Source organism: Plecotus auritus (genome assembly GCF_963455305.1).
Source record: "Plecotus auritus genome assembly, chromosome: 6".
Lineage (NCBI taxonomy): Eukaryota > Metazoa > Chordata > Mammalia > Chiroptera > Vespertilionidae > Plecotus > Plecotus auritus.
The window spans coordinates 142,339,854-142,355,127 of NC_137773.1; the positions used below are offsets into that span (position 1 = coordinate 142,339,854).

General features: G+C 41.0%; 1 protein-coding gene and 1 pseudogene across 5 annotated transcripts in view; both read left to right on the forward strand.

Moving 5' to 3' along the window:
* Positions 1-1,748: 1,748 nt before the first annotated feature.
* The window catches only part of SYN2 (synapsin II), a 180,255-nt gene continuing 166,729 nt past the window's right edge, over positions 1,749-15,274 (forward strand). For 3 of the 4 annotated variants that reach the window (XM_080674178.1, XM_080674180.1, XM_080674179.1), the window contains exon 1: positions 1,761-2,286. In XM_080674178.1, coding sequence (XP_080530304.1) covers positions 1,901-2,286 — 386 coding nt within the window. In that variant the 5' untranslated portion in view covers positions 1,761-1,900. Of the gene's footprint in view, positions 2,287-15,274 lie in introns of all 4 variants that reach the window. The other variant, XM_080674181.1, reaches the window with a different exon arrangement.
* On the forward strand, positions 12,983-13,131 carry LOC308251119 (large ribosomal subunit protein eL39-like; annotated as a pseudogene). Its single transcript has one exon. The product of its transcript is annotated as a large ribosomal subunit protein eL39-like (transcript).

Sequence of the window (15,274 nt, forward strand, 5' to 3'; positions counted from 1 at the left end):
CTGCCTGAGTGTTTCCCCACTTTTCTGCTGGAAATGTCTTACAGCTGCATCAACACTTATCTCAAATGTCACTTCCTCTGAGAAGCCATCCGTAAGCCTCACAAGCAGAATGAATCCCTTCCTTGTTGGTGCTCCTAAACAACTTTACCCAACTGTATTATTTGCCATGTCTTATGGTGGTTAATTGTTCCTCTGTCTCCTCTCTCCTCTCGCCCACATAGAATGTAAACCCCACAGGCAAGGGCCTCTTTCCATTCATATCAGTCTATCTGGCACACGGTAGATGGGAAGACCAGGGTGTTATTATAGTTGGTTGGAGATCTCTCAGATGTCATTGGGTCTCTGGCTCAGAGCTGGACTGTGCATCTTCAGGCTCCAAGTTGAGGTTCAGCTAGGATGCAGGAAGCAAGAGCCGTTTGCCAATATTAGTGGCAAGCTGCTCATTGATTTCATTCAGCCCAATACATATGTACTGAGAACTTGTTCAAATAAGAAGAATCCAGTCACCATTACTAGAATTCCTACCGTGAGCCAGGTGCATTACATGCATGATCTCATTTAGTCTGTGTAACAATTTTGAAAAGTTATTTCCTTTTATCAGCTGAGAAAAAGAGCCTCAGTGGGCTAATTTGCCCAGAGTGGTCTGAAAGTAAAGTGTAACTGTTGTGTCTTGTTCCACTATAGCACAGGGATTAAGTATATCTCACCAGACGTGAAAACAAAGGTCCAGGGGTCAAGATTCAGGGAGTACACATGGGAAAGTGGCAATCAGAGTCTTCATAGATCTGGCTAATGAGTGAATTGGGAAAATACAAGAGGAAAGAAAGATCTTGAAGAGACTACCTTCTTGGTACTACATCAGATGCACCAATGCCTGTTAGGGAGGTGAACACAGAAGGGATAGGGGAGCCTTAGATATGCCATTTGGGAGTCGTGTGTGTGTGTGTGTGTGTGTTTCTTGCCTTACACATGGCTTCCTCTCTGGTAGATGAGGAGGGGAGAGAAGTACACCCTCTTAGGTGAACCATTCGCGAGTGCAGCCGTCAAAACTGCATCCACACATCCTACCAAAACTGAGTGCAGAGGTTCTGTTCACCCTATCCTCCCCAAAATAGAGATGACCCTAGGACTTATCTCCATCACCTTGGGGGTAGGGGATGTTTTTCTCCCCCCAGTATCGAGGAAAGGGGCGGGGGGAAGCTCTTCTCCATCTCACTATAGGATGTGTGTGTGTGTATGTGTGTGAGTGGGGACAGATTATTCCTCATATGGGGAGGGTGGGGAGATGACACATTTTCCCCAGCTTTGCGAAAAGAGGTGGTTGTTTTCTTTCTCATTACAGCGTGTGTGTGTGTGTGTGTGTGTGTGTGTGTGTACGTGCGTGCACGCACCCGGGAAATGGCTCCTTTCTCACCTTTAACACCTCTCTTCCCTCCGAAGAGAGTGGGGATAGTTTCCTTCGCTTCCATCTCTAGTGGGACATGGCTCTCTTCTCCCCAACCAGAAGGTGATAGGGGCTCTTGGCTCCCTTTTTCCTATTATTGGGGAGCAGAACTGGCTCCCACATCCTCCCCACAGAGCCACACTCAGGTGGCAGGAGGCCCGGCTCTCCCCAGCCTCCCAATCCGCAGACATGGGAGGCCCGCGGCTAGGTGCGGGGTGCGTAGGCGGAGAGTCGGGGGCGGGACCGGCTCTGCGGCGCGGGGCGGGGCGATTTGTGGCCCCGCCCCCTCCCTGCGCTAATCTTCGCGCCGCCTGGACCGCCCGGCCCAGTCTGTCTGCTGGGCTCGCGCGCCGTGGACCGCGCGTCTGCACCCTCAGCCCCGCAGCCGCCGCCTCAGGCTCGCCCTCCGCGCCTCTCGGTCCCGCCGCCCCGCGCGCCCCCAGTCCCTTCAGCCAGATGATGAACTTCCTGCGGCGCCGGCTGTCGGACAGCAGCTTCATCGCCAACCTGCCCAATGGCTACATGACCGACCTGCAGCGGCCCGAGCCCCAGCAGCCACCTCCGCCGCCCCCCGGCCCGGGCGCGGCCTCGGCCTCGTCGGTGCCCTCGGCCGCCTCTCCCGGCCCCGAGCGGAGGCCGCCGCCGACCCCCGCACCCGCGCCGCAGCCCGCGCCTCCTGCGGCCTCGGCGCCGTCGATGGGCAGCAGCTTCTTCAGCTCGCTGTCCCAAGCCGTGAAGCAGACGGCCGCCTCGGCCGGCCTGGTGGACGCGCCCGTGCCCGCGCCCGCCGCCGCCAGGAAAGCCAAGGTGCTGCTGGTCGTCGACGAGCCGCACACCGACTGGTAGGTGTCTGGTCGCCGCCGCGGCGGGGAGCTCCCGGGGCCTGCCCGGCAGCCGGGGCCGCAAGGGAGATGGCCTGGGGGAGACAGTTCAGTTCAGACCCATAAAAAGGAGGGTCTGAGTGGTCCCGTAGTCGGGCGATGGGGGTGAGGGGTGGGGGAAGGGGGTGTTTGTAGGGTGGGAGGCGGCACTGGTCGCCTGGAAAGGTAAATCCTGAGGTAAAAGATTTCCTCAGTTATCTCGGATCCTCCCAGACTCATAAAAGGAGCTGATGTATGCAACAGGGAAGAGTCCTAAGAATCAGAGAATCAGAGTTTGTTTTTGAGGGGCGGGCGGAGAGGACAGAGGTTTCAGCCTAGGCACGGAAAAGATGAGGTAAAAATGGTTCCATATCGCGAAGGGATGTTTAAACAAACAAACAAAAAAAAGGTTCTACTTTATGAGGCATGAGTGACTTTGGGAAGGAAATGGGTATTTTTTCGGAGAGGGAGGAGAGGATATTTTTCACCTGGCCCGTTGGGGGCTGATGTCAATATTGACATCAAGATGGAGCCAATCACAGATGTGCAAGCCCAGGTGTACGTGGGCTTGCTCCCGTTCAGCGCAGCTGCAGACCGCTCAAGAATAGTGGAATTTTTGTATTTTGTGCAGCAGGGAGGGGATTTGTGGATTTTTTTGGTTTTGGTATGTGTGTGGGGAATGGAAGTGATGGTGGTTTTTTGTTTTTGTTTTTTCCTGTTAGAAAGATGGTGACCGTGGCAAAATATTCTGAATCATTAAAGGGCCACAAATCAAGAGATCTGCCTTAATGCATCAGACAGGGGACTTCAAGAATTATTATTAATATTATCATTATTATTAATTATTAAGGGATATTCCAGCTTAGAATGGGAAGGCTGGGGGGGGGGAATGTTACCTCTTGTTGATAAAAGCAGGAATGAGATCCATTTAAGACCAATCAATGAAAAGCAGTTATATTTTATGTGTCAGGAAGTTGACCTAATGGTTGGGGTGGGAGGTGATGGTGGAATTGACTGGGGAAAGGCTTGAAGAAATGAAGACGCCAGAAATCTGGGTTGCTTTTTTTCTGGAATAGGGAAAGGGTTGTGTTTGTTTGTTTGTTTGTTTGTTTGTTTTTCTCTCACAGGAGTTGAGGTTGGAGACTGGACCTGAGTGTTTCCTCCCCAGAGGGAGGCACAGAGGGACTGCACAGCTGCTTATCTCCATCTTCTCTTTTGGCTGCTTCACTGCTTTTATTTCTCTATCACTTTCTCACTGGGTGACCCCGAGGGAGGGAGGGAGCGAAAGGGTGGGTGTGGTGGAAGTGAGATGTAGATGTGGAGATGCCCTCCTGCTGGCCCCTAATATGACCATTCTGAATAGTCCTTTAGGTGACTTGTGTCATTGGCCTTTTCTCAAGACAGTGGAGTAGAAAATCTGAAGGGACCGTTGTTAGGAAATGACAAAGGCACAAGCAAGAGTGTAATGGGGAAAGTATACGAGTATAAATGATAGCCTCCTAGGAGAATTACTCTAACTCAGTTTAAATCAACAAGTGGTTATTAGTGGGGAGGGAAGGTAATAAGCTTTATTGAGCACCCGTTATATGCCAAACCCTGTGCTAGGTGCTCATATCTCATTGAGGCTTAGCAAAACTAAGCAATGTGTTTGCAGTCATATAGCCAGTAAATGATAGAACCAGGATTTGAATTTAGGCCCATTTGACTCCACTGTTGCCACTGCACTGCTTCACTATTGCTTCATTGTTATTATGTTATTAGCAATATTAATAATAGGTTCCCTCTAGGGGCTAGGCAGTGTAGGGCAGTGGTTGGCAAACTGCGGCTCACCGCGGTTTGCCGCTCTGTTGACTGAGTTTGCCGACCACTGGTGTAGGGGCCTTACTGAGAACTCACAATCAAGTTTAGGGGACACAAAGGACGCATGAAGCAGTTAACAAAAAGGAATCTAGAATTATTAGTTAAGACATTCAGTGAATGGAGTTATTGGAGAAAGTGTCACAAAAGAGGAGTTTTGAAGAAAGGCCAGGTAAAGGGGGGAGAAATGGGAAGGACATTGGTGCTTCATTTTTCTATGCAAGAATCTGATCCTCCTGGACCTTATCCAGTTGAAGGCATTTGTTTGGGATCTAATTTACCAGTTAGGTACCTGCAGGTAGAAAGGTACTCATCTCTATGGGTATGATGAGGCTGCTGTGCATTTGTGTTTAGTTCTAACAGTGTCACATGGCTTGAAATTGGAAACTTTCCTTGGATATGATTATTCTTTAGAAAGATTGCCTGGCATGAACCAGAGAATTTGCCTTGCCCTGAAGACCAGACTTCTGAGGGAAATAATGGAAGCCACTTTCCTATGGGCTGACTCCCAACTGTTTACTGATTTTTCTCTGAAGTAATAACATTGATTTATTAAAACTCATAAAATCAGTTTAAGTCTGGTGCTTGACAGGAGTTCTCTGCTTGTGTTTCTGTGCTTAATAGCAATCCTCAGAATTGCTGTTTGTCTTCTAACATGTCTAAATTAAAAAACACACAAACATCTTGGTTAAATAGTGATGAATGGTTTTCTTTGACTTAAGGAGCAGGTGCCTGCTTATGACAAGCACAGTGCTTAAAGGTGCTTTTTGCTCTAAAGGCTGGTTTTAGTAAATTAGTCTCACAGTTTAAACTCCTAGATAGTATGCAGTTAGCAGGTGTCATTATATGCCCAATATTATTTTCCTGGTGCTTGAATAGGAAGTCAGAGTGGAGCTCTCAGTAGAATTTAATCATATTGGTCCCATCTGAAGATAGAATGCTAAAATAAAGAGGATTTTAATAAGCATTTAAATAATTGGAGATTTAAAAGAAGGGGTTAAAATAGGCAGTCTCTCAGAGCAGCCTTAATGCACAGCAGATTCCTTTGAATTTCTGTCAGTGTAATTGTGGGCAGTGGAATTTAGAGACCTTACCACTGACCAAGTTGATGGGGAAATTGGAGGTGTTTCTCTTTTTCTGTCTTTTGCTTGAAATATGTTTTTATTGGTTGCCTGAGATCTTAGATTAATTGTACACTAAAGGATTATTGCAAAATGTACCTGTTTCACTACAAAATGAAATAAAACTCATTATGTATCTTATTAGTAATTATTATTATTATATTTTAATATATTTTAATTGATTTCAGAGAGGAATGGAGAGGGAGAGATAGAAACATCAATGGTGAGAGAGAATCATTGATCGGCTGCCTCCTCTATGCCCCCTACTGGGGATTGAGCCTGAAACCTGGCATGTGCCCTGACTGGGAATCCAACCATGACCTTCTAGTTCATAGTTTGAAGCTCAACCACTGAGCCACGCTGGCAGGACAATAATAATTATTATTAGTGGTTGATACATATTTAAACCACTAATTGTATGTGTGCATGTGTGAATGTCTGTGTGTGTTTTTTTCAGGATATATGTTTGTGTATACTATATCAGGATTATATATGTATTATATATATGTGTGTGTGTGTTATATATCCTGAATATGTATCCTTTTTTAAGGCTCATACATAAGTTTGAAGTACAGTTAAGACTGCATTTTAATAAATGATCTTGTGCTTAAACAAGGAACAGGTATCCATTTGTATATGTTGGTGGTTGTTTTTCTGTGTTTTACACTTTTACTGGTGAAGAGGTAAGTTTTCCCTTAGATTCTCTCCTGCCCCCCTTCTAGTGATTCCAGTCCCAGTGATCAAGTGAGTTTATTCCTCCTGGCAAGTCTCAGTGTTTGCTTTGAAAATCAGTACAACACAGGCATTCTAAAACTTACCTAGATTATCTAGAGACTGCAGATAGACAAATCCACAGATGTTTGTTGAGCACCTTCTCTGTAAAGGGTATATATGCTAAGAAAAATGAGACATTGTATCTGTTTTCTAAGATCTTTCTGTCCATTTGGGTACATAAAATGAATATATGTTTTTTTAAAACTTACTAAAAACTACCCCTTGTGCCCTAGCTGGTTTGGCTCAATGGATAGAGCGTCGGCCTGTGGACTGAAGAGTCCTGGGTTCGATTCCAGTCAAGGTCACATGCCCAGGTTAGCGGGCTCGATCCCCAGTGTGGGGCGTGCAGGTGGCAGCTGATCAATGATTCTCTCTCATCATTGATGTTTCTATCTCTCTCTACCTCTCCCTTCCTCTCTGAAACCAATAAAAAAATATAAAAACAAACAAAAACTACCCCTTGTATCCATAATTCATAATATGGTCCTTGGATCAACAGCATTGGCAGTAACCAGGAGCTTTTTGAACTACAGATGATCAGGTCTCACCTATGCCTACTGAATAATAATTTGTATTTAAATAAGATCTCCAGGTGATTCACATGCACATTAAAGGTGCATTGAGCTAAAGTGTATGTGGTTAGTGCTAAAGGTGTGGCAGCAACACTGCTATCATTTAACAACTACTATATTCCAGATGTTTTACCATATCCCAGATATTACAAATAACATTTAATCTATATCACAGCAATGTAGTACTATTGACATTTAAAAGAGTGGGAGATGGATATGGTCTAGAGTGGGAAGGGAATGTTTCATGAAAGCAGTATGATTTGAATGGAGCCTTAAAGAATTTGAATCAAAAGAGATAGGAGTGGTTCAGTCCAAACAGTGGGTAGTAAAAGGAAAGTACAGTGGCAGGAAAGAAGGGAAACAATGAAGAAACTTGATTGATGGATTAGCTAGGCAGCAGCTGTTTCTATTTTTTTAAAAACAATTTTATTGACTTCAGAGAGGAAGGGAAAGGGAGAGAGAGAGAGATGAATCAATGATGAGAGAGAATCATTGATTGGCTGCCTCCTGCCTCCCCATACTGGGGATCGAGCCAGTAACCTGGGCACATGCCCTGACCTGGAATCGAACTGTGACCTCCTGGTTCCTAGGTCGACGCTCAACCATTGAGCCATGCAGGCAGAGCAGCAGCTGTTTCTATTCAGACTTTTGGCATTTCATTAAGAATAGGGGAAATTACTGTTCTGGCCAGTTTTGTTCAGTGATTAGAGCGTCAGCCCACAGATCAAAGAGTTGCAAGTTCAATTCCCCGTCAAGGACACATACCTGGGATGCAGGTTCAATCCTTGGCCCCAGTCGAGGGCCCATGTTGGAGGCAACCAATCGATGTTTCTCTCTCTCTCTGTCCCTCCCTCCCTCCCACTCTCCCTAAAAATCAATGGAAAAAATATCCTCAGGTGAGGATTAACACAAAAAGGGGGAAAAAAAGAATAAGGGAATTTGAAGTGCAGGGGTCTGGACCTTTGCTTGTGAGTGGCTCTAGAAAAATATTTGAATTGAAACTTGGGGGAAAGCTCAAAGGAAGTTTGAGGCTTCTCTCTGCTAAATATTTTATTTATGTGTTCTGTTTCTGATTAATACAAACATAGTAATTCCATAGAATTTCATTGTTCATAGTAGCATTATTAGAGCTGGAAGATCATCTGGATTACTTTATAAATGGGGGAAGTCTTTATCTAAAGAAGGAAAGTGACTTGTTCAAGGTTACTCAACTAGTTGATGACAGAACCAGAACTAGAATCTAGAACTTCAGTTTTTATACTAAGCCTTTTTTCCTTTTTTACCATGTTACAGTACCCCTCTATTTTACCATCTTTCTACCTTACTGATTTTTCTCTTTCTCTTTCTCTGAAGGACTGATAGGGACTTTTGATCTTATTATAGCATTTGAACTCAAAGGAATCTGAACCATCATCTAGCCCAGAGAAATGGAATGATTTGCCCAAAGTCAAATAAGACATTAGTGAGAGAATGGAGACTAGAACTCACATCTTGTGACTCCAACTCAAGTTTCTTTCTACTTTTAAGTCACTCTGAGTAGATCCCTCAAATTTAATCCTTTTTCTCCTTAAAAAATACTGTTTGTGTCTGTTTCTTTTAAGAATTTGTTGTGGAATTGCTGGTAAATGCTTAAAAAGAACCACATGAGCATATCACACTGTATCTATACCAGCAATTTCACTGTTTTATTTGTGTTATTGATGTTTCAGCCAAGGTCATTATAAAATGGTTGAAGGAGACTCTTACAGAGCTAGTCATCAAAATCCAGCAATATTCTTAAGTTAATGGGATTGTGCTACAATGATGACCTTCCTTTCAGGGGCCCATTTTTATCTTAGTATCCCCGTCTACCTAAGATTGCTTATTGTCTTTTTGTATCCAAGTTCAGATTTGTAGTAACATTAGGCTTGTCAATATATTTTTAAAAATTTCATTTATTTATTAAATTTATTGAGGTGACATTGGTCAACATGAACATATAGGTTTCAGGTGTGGGTTTCTATATTACAAGATCTGTATACTGTGTGCCCACCACCCAAATTCAAATCTCTGTCACCATATATTAGGATCCCCTTCTTCTCCCACCCCCTTTCCTTTGGCAACCACCATACTGCTGTTTGTATTCATGAGTTTCAGTTTTATATCCTATATATGAGTGAAATCATATAGTTCTTAACCTTTTCTGACTTATTTCACTTAGCATAATGTTCTCAAGGTCCATCCATGTTGTTGCAAATAGTGCCGTTTCATCCTTTCTTATGACTGAGTAGTGCTCCATTGTGTATATGTACCACATCTTCTTTATGCAGTCCTCTATTGCAGGGCACTTTGGTTGTTTCCATGTCATGGCCACCATGAATAATGCTTCAATGAACATAGGGGTGCATATATCTTTTATTTTTTGGTTAATATTTTGTCCATTGATTTTTGGACAGAGTGGAAGGGAGGGGAAGAGATACAGAGAGAGAAACATCGATGTGAGAGAGACACATTGATTGGTTGCCTCCTGCACGGGGATTGAGCCTGCAACCGAGGTATGTGCCCTTGGCTGGAATCGAACCTGGGATCTTTTGGTCTGAGGTCCAACGCTCTATCCACTGAGCCAAACCAGCTAGGGTGGGGTGCATATATCTTTGTGAATGGGCTTGTCAGTATTTTGCTAAGCAATATGTAATGGAGGCCTAAATAGGAAGTTTTCCAGAATTGCATAACTTCCCCTCAAATTTACAAAACAATTTAACTGGAATATGATTCAGTGCAATTGATCATCTAACATAAGCCAGTTGCTGGAGAAACAAGGATAAGTTGGGCATAGACCTTGTCTACAGGGATCTTTGAGTCCACTAGAGGAGAGGATAGATATTTAAATAGGATTTTAATATGGTACAATAATTAGTATACATAGGGTGCAATGGGAACACAAAGGTAGGCTGTCCTGAGGAATGAAGATGTTGTGGTTAGAAATGTTTGTACCATTAAAAATGTGCCACTGTGTATTCTTAGGCAAGCCACTTTGCCTCTGGTTTTTGATTCTCTAAAATCTGTGAAATGAGAGGCCTGGAACAGATTTTCTAACTTCCTTTACAGCACTGTTCCATGTTACAGTGTTTGTACCATTTTCTTTCAAAAACTTTAGCTCTGTATTTTATTCTATGCGGCAATGCTTACAAATATTTGGAAAAAGAGGCATAGGTCAATAAATGAGTAAACATGCCCTTGGATGATCTTCTAATACTCTCCTTTCAGTACCTCCTTTTTATGATATTGCTATCATGTAGTATCCTGAAAAAAAGGGGTCAGTCCTATAATGCCTTCTGTGTATATTTCCTCCTCGGTGATGGAAATTGGAAACTTATGGTTGAATTTTTCTTTCCCTGATAGACTATATATATATATATATATATATATATATATATATATATATATATATATATACATACATACATATACATACACACACACACACACACACACACACACACACACACATATATATATAGTGAAGTGTTGGCTTAATAGCATTTGTTTATTGATCCCTGCCATGTGCACTGTGCTTTACAGTTTACACAACATACTAGTATTCATACCCATTTTTTATGTTATCTTCACAATGATCCTAAGCAGTAGATAGAATATCCACTTCATAGATAAATAAACAGACTCATGAAAATAGTCACTTGCCCAAGATTATATACCTATTAAGCTGAAGTGTTAGTATCTGAACCCAGATTGATAGATTCATACAAAAAAGAAAAAGAGATAAATTTGCCAGCAGATAATTAGAAAATTATTTTTTTCTTATAAGAAAGGTTTCTTTTGCAAAAGGATTTATTTAAAAAGTGCCCCACGGCTTTTGAAGTTGCTCAATTTACAAAAATATTTATATACACACAGCTTTTTCAAGATGATATCCATTGCATAGAATGAGGGCATGGTTAAACTCAGTGGTCTTAGGATGGAGAGTTGCATCTTATTTTTTTGTGTGTTTAATGGCATGCACACTATGGGTACACCTTTAGATGTTGTGAGACCTCTTGCATGCTTATTGGGTGGCATTGTCCTCCTTTGAGCTTCCCACATAAGCAATTGAATACCAGGAAGCAACACATAACTCTTTAGAGAGAGGAGAGGATGATATAGGAAGCTTTATTTTGCAGACACTACTTCAGTGCAGCAGGAGGGAGTAACATACAATAGGGTAAGTGACTTATGTCGAGAAAGTGAGCAAATACCAAAGATACTTGAACTCCAAGGATGCCCAGGCAGCGGGACTAGGAATAGAAGTATTGTTTGACAGTAGGTATTTCTGAAATTTTAGTCAGTTAATGTAACATCCTAAACCAGGTTAGGATTATATTCAATCATTTTATCGCCCCCCCCCCCTCTTTTTAGCAGCATGCAACAATGTGAATGTATAGGATTGAGGGTCAAAAGACCTAGGGTTGAGATCTGGCTCCACCATTAACCATATAACCCTATCAGAGGTACATAACCTCATTGGGGACCTGCTATGTTCCTGACACTGTTCTAGATTCTGAAATAACAAACAGAAATTAGTTTCCTTATCAGTAAAATGGAGATAACAGTATTTCATAGCATTGTTGTGAAAATTGAATAAAATAAGGTTCTGAAAAAGTACTTTATAAAAGGTAAAGTCATACTAGTGATTGCTGCATCCTTTCCTGTTTCCAAATGCAGGTACCCAATCTATCTTGGTCTCTTTTTTTTAGTTCCCCCAATTTTATTGTTAGGTGATTGTCTATTTTGCACACATTTGTTTATTTTAATTGAAGATTGCTGTCTCAAAGACAAAAATTATTGGAGGCTTTCTTTTGTATTTTTTAAAGGGCAATGTAATTTAATTTTGCATTATTTTTTTTCAGTGAAATTGCTTTATTTTTCTTTTTAATTTTTATAGAATTTATTGGGGTGACATTGGTTAATAAAATTATATGGGTTTCAAGTGTACAATTGTATAGTACATCATCTGTAGATTGTGTGTTCACCACCCAAAGTCAAGTCTCCTTCCATCACCATTTATCCCCTCCTTTCCCTCTGGTAATCACCATACTGTTGTCTGTGTATATGAGGTTTTGTTTGTTTGTTTTTTGCTTAATCCCTTCACCGTTTTTACCTAACTTCTCCCTTCTGACAGCAGCTGTCATACTGTTCTCTGTATCTATGAATCTGTTTTATATGTTAGTTTATTTTGTCCATTACATTCCATATATAAGTGAAATCATATGGTATTTGACTTTCTCTGACTGGCTTATTTCACTTACATAATACTCTCCAGGTCCTTTCATGCTGTTGCAAAAGTTTTTTGTTTTTTTTTTAAGAGAGAAGCATTACCAATTTTACTCAGCTATATCTAACAATTAGGGGCAGGGCCACATAAATCTTTATTATATTCAATAGGTGAAATGAATTCTAAAATAACTACTTCAGTTTCTACTTATAACTAGTTAAGGAAGGATGGCTACAGAGGGAAATGAGAGAAATATACAGAATGGCTTTAAAAAGTAGTACCTGTGTTCTTTCCCCTATCAAATCCATCTTTCACACTGCGTTGAGTATTCCTAAACACAACAAAAGTTCTTATAAAGTCATTTTCCTTTGTAACACACTTCTCTAACACACTATTGCTCATAAGGCTAATTCACAACCTGGTTCCAGTTTATCTTTCATACTTTTGCTAGACTCTCAAATTTTTTTCTATACATTGGATTACCCTTCTCCTAAATACATACTTGAATTTCTGGACACTCTGCTATTATTACACAGTTGCCTTTGGAATGCTCTTATTCTACTTCTCTCTCTTACTTCAGCACTCATTTCTTTTGTTCCATTTTCAGAGTATGAGGATACTGAATATTGTTTAAAAAAGACCCACCCCCTCCTGCCTTCTCCATGATCTTATTCAAAATATTATCCCTTTCTCCTTCTGTTTATGATCTCATTTTCTACTGGTTGCTTCTATGAGTTGCTCCATCATTGTAAATAAAGAAACAAGCAAAAACTTCCTCTCACCTTCTTAATAATTCTTCCAAATGTGAAAGAAAAATCTTAGTCTTGCCCAGTCGGCGTGGCTCAGTGGTTGAGCGTCGACCCATGAACCATGGGTCGCCATTCAATTCCCGGTTGGAGCATAGGGTTGCAGGCTTGATCCCCGGTGTGGGGTGTGCAGGGGGCAGCCAATTGATAATTCTCTCTCATTACTGATGTTTCTATCTCTCTAGCCCTCTCCCTTCCTCTCTGAAATCAATAAAAATATATTTTAAAAAATCTTTAGTCTTGGCTTCCTTCTCTCTCTTTCTCCGCCATCGAGGTGAGTGCGTTCACTTCTCCTTCACCATGTCTTCCCACAAGACTTTCAGGATCAAGAGGTTCCTGGCCAAAAGCAGAATCGGCCCATTCCCCAATGGATTCAGATGAAAACTGGTAATAAAATCAGGTACAACTCGAAGAGGAGACATTGGAGAAGAACCAAACTGGGCCTTTGAGGAATCACACATGAGAGATGACTCACATATTTATCCTGTATCCAGGTTGCCTACACCTTTAAATGATTGAAAAGAAAGATCGCTACTATCTGGACAGTTGGGGCATTTTAATTGGAAAATTATTGGACTCATGATTTTGCTCTGCTGATTTTTTTTTCTGCAGTAGTAGGTTGGTTCAGTAATAAATTTGTGAGACCTTTGAAAAAACATCTTAGTCTTGTCTCTACTTCCTATCCCATATTTGCCATATTTGTTCTCGTTCTTCTCCTTTGCCTCATTAAATGTAGGTGTTCCTCAGGATTCCACCTTCTGCTGCCCACTACTTTTTTCTCTCTCCCTCGTCTATCCACTCTAAAAATGTGAATTACTTCCTAAATGTAATCAGTTCCCAAATCTTTGCCTTTAGCCCAGAACTTTGTTCTGACCTTCAGACATGTTCATTGCCTGATGGACATCTCCATCTGGGTAGTTAAAGGTAACTCAAGGTCATTTGTTCCAGTATTAAATTCCTTATCTTTCCTTCCTATTCCAGTTCTTCTTATATTCTTTATCTTAACTGGGGATAGCAGTGGTCATCTATTTCAATTTCTAATTAACTTTCACCCAGAAATTCTGCAGGTCTCATCATGATTTCCATTTAATAGCTTGAATGAACTATTTAAAATGCAAATTTGACCTCTTCATTCCTTTGCTTAAAGCTTTTTAGTGTCTTTCTATGTCCAAAAGGTAAAGTTCATGGCTCTCCTGTGATCTGAACCCTGCTTACTTCTCCAACTCCTTCCAACCATTTCCATCTCAACTTCAGTTTTCAGCAATACTGAACTATTTGCAGTTCAATACACACATTATGGCATTTCTTCTTTTTGTCTTTGTTTATACTCCTACTGCAATTGCCCCACCTTCTCTTTCCTTCCTTTTCTTGACTAAACTCATATTCAACTTTTGAAACTGAGCTGAATATTTTCTTTTCTGGAAATCCTGATTTTACCCTCTAGATTATATTGGGCACCTATGCCCTTTCTGAGGCCTTTTTCAGTTCAGTAGGTATCTTTCTCACTGGACTCAATACAGTAATCTCTGTTTATGTGATAGTGATTTCTTTGAGAACAGGCTTAGTGTTTTATTTTTGTTGTTGTTGTTGTTTTTTGTATTCTTAGCATCCAGTAGAGCTGTATGACACATAATTTGAGGTCAGTAAATCTTTGTCAAATTGAGTTGAGGAGAGGGATCCAGAGAATGAAAAAAGGGATAGAAGGAAAGTGGACAGAAAGAAGTATTTTAGGATTAGAGGTATATGTTACTATGTTGGAAGTCATGCTTATTCACTACAAATAGAATATGCTTTAGAATACTTTGCTCTTACTTATACTCTATGAAATACAAATCAACTTAATTACTAGTTTTCAGCCCAAATAATAAATCTTTTGAGATTTAGCTCTGAATGAGAGCCATAGCAGCCGTAATATTGGAAAGTATTATCTGGTCCACGGCAGCTTTGAGCAGAGCAAAGAAAATGGAATAAAACTGAGGGCTGAGTTTCTCTTCCCTAACCTATATTGATGCTTGGCTCTCAAGGAGCCCATTTTTCTGATGTTAATCTTGCTTTCTTACCATATCCAGAGAAATTTTATTTCAGTGTGGAACTTTAATCTTGGGCCACTCAAGCTTCTAGTTTCTTTCTCTTTGTGGAAAAAAAAATTCCTTTAGGTTATCCAAAGGAATATAGTTGTTGTTTTTTTTTGGAGAATTAAAACAGCATTGTGAGTGAAAAATGTTCACAGTAATTTCTTCATGATCTGTCTCTGCTTACCTCTTCAGTCTTACCTTTCTTCGATTCCCTATTCACTTTGATATAATAAACTATTTAGATTTAACTGACTGTGCCATGACCCTACATCTTTATTTATAATACTGCTACCTGAAGGCTTTTTTTCTCCTGTGTGTCTTTGCCTGGACAATACTGGATGATCTTTAAGATTTAATTCAGTTGTCATCTCTTCTAGAGTCAGAACTAGACTTAATCCTTTCTTAAATGCTTTCAATTTGTTTAGAAACCATGGTAAACTTGTTTATCTTTCATAACAACTCATTGTAGTATAGTCAGGTTTTATTTATGTGTCTTCTCATTTCCCCACCTTCAAAT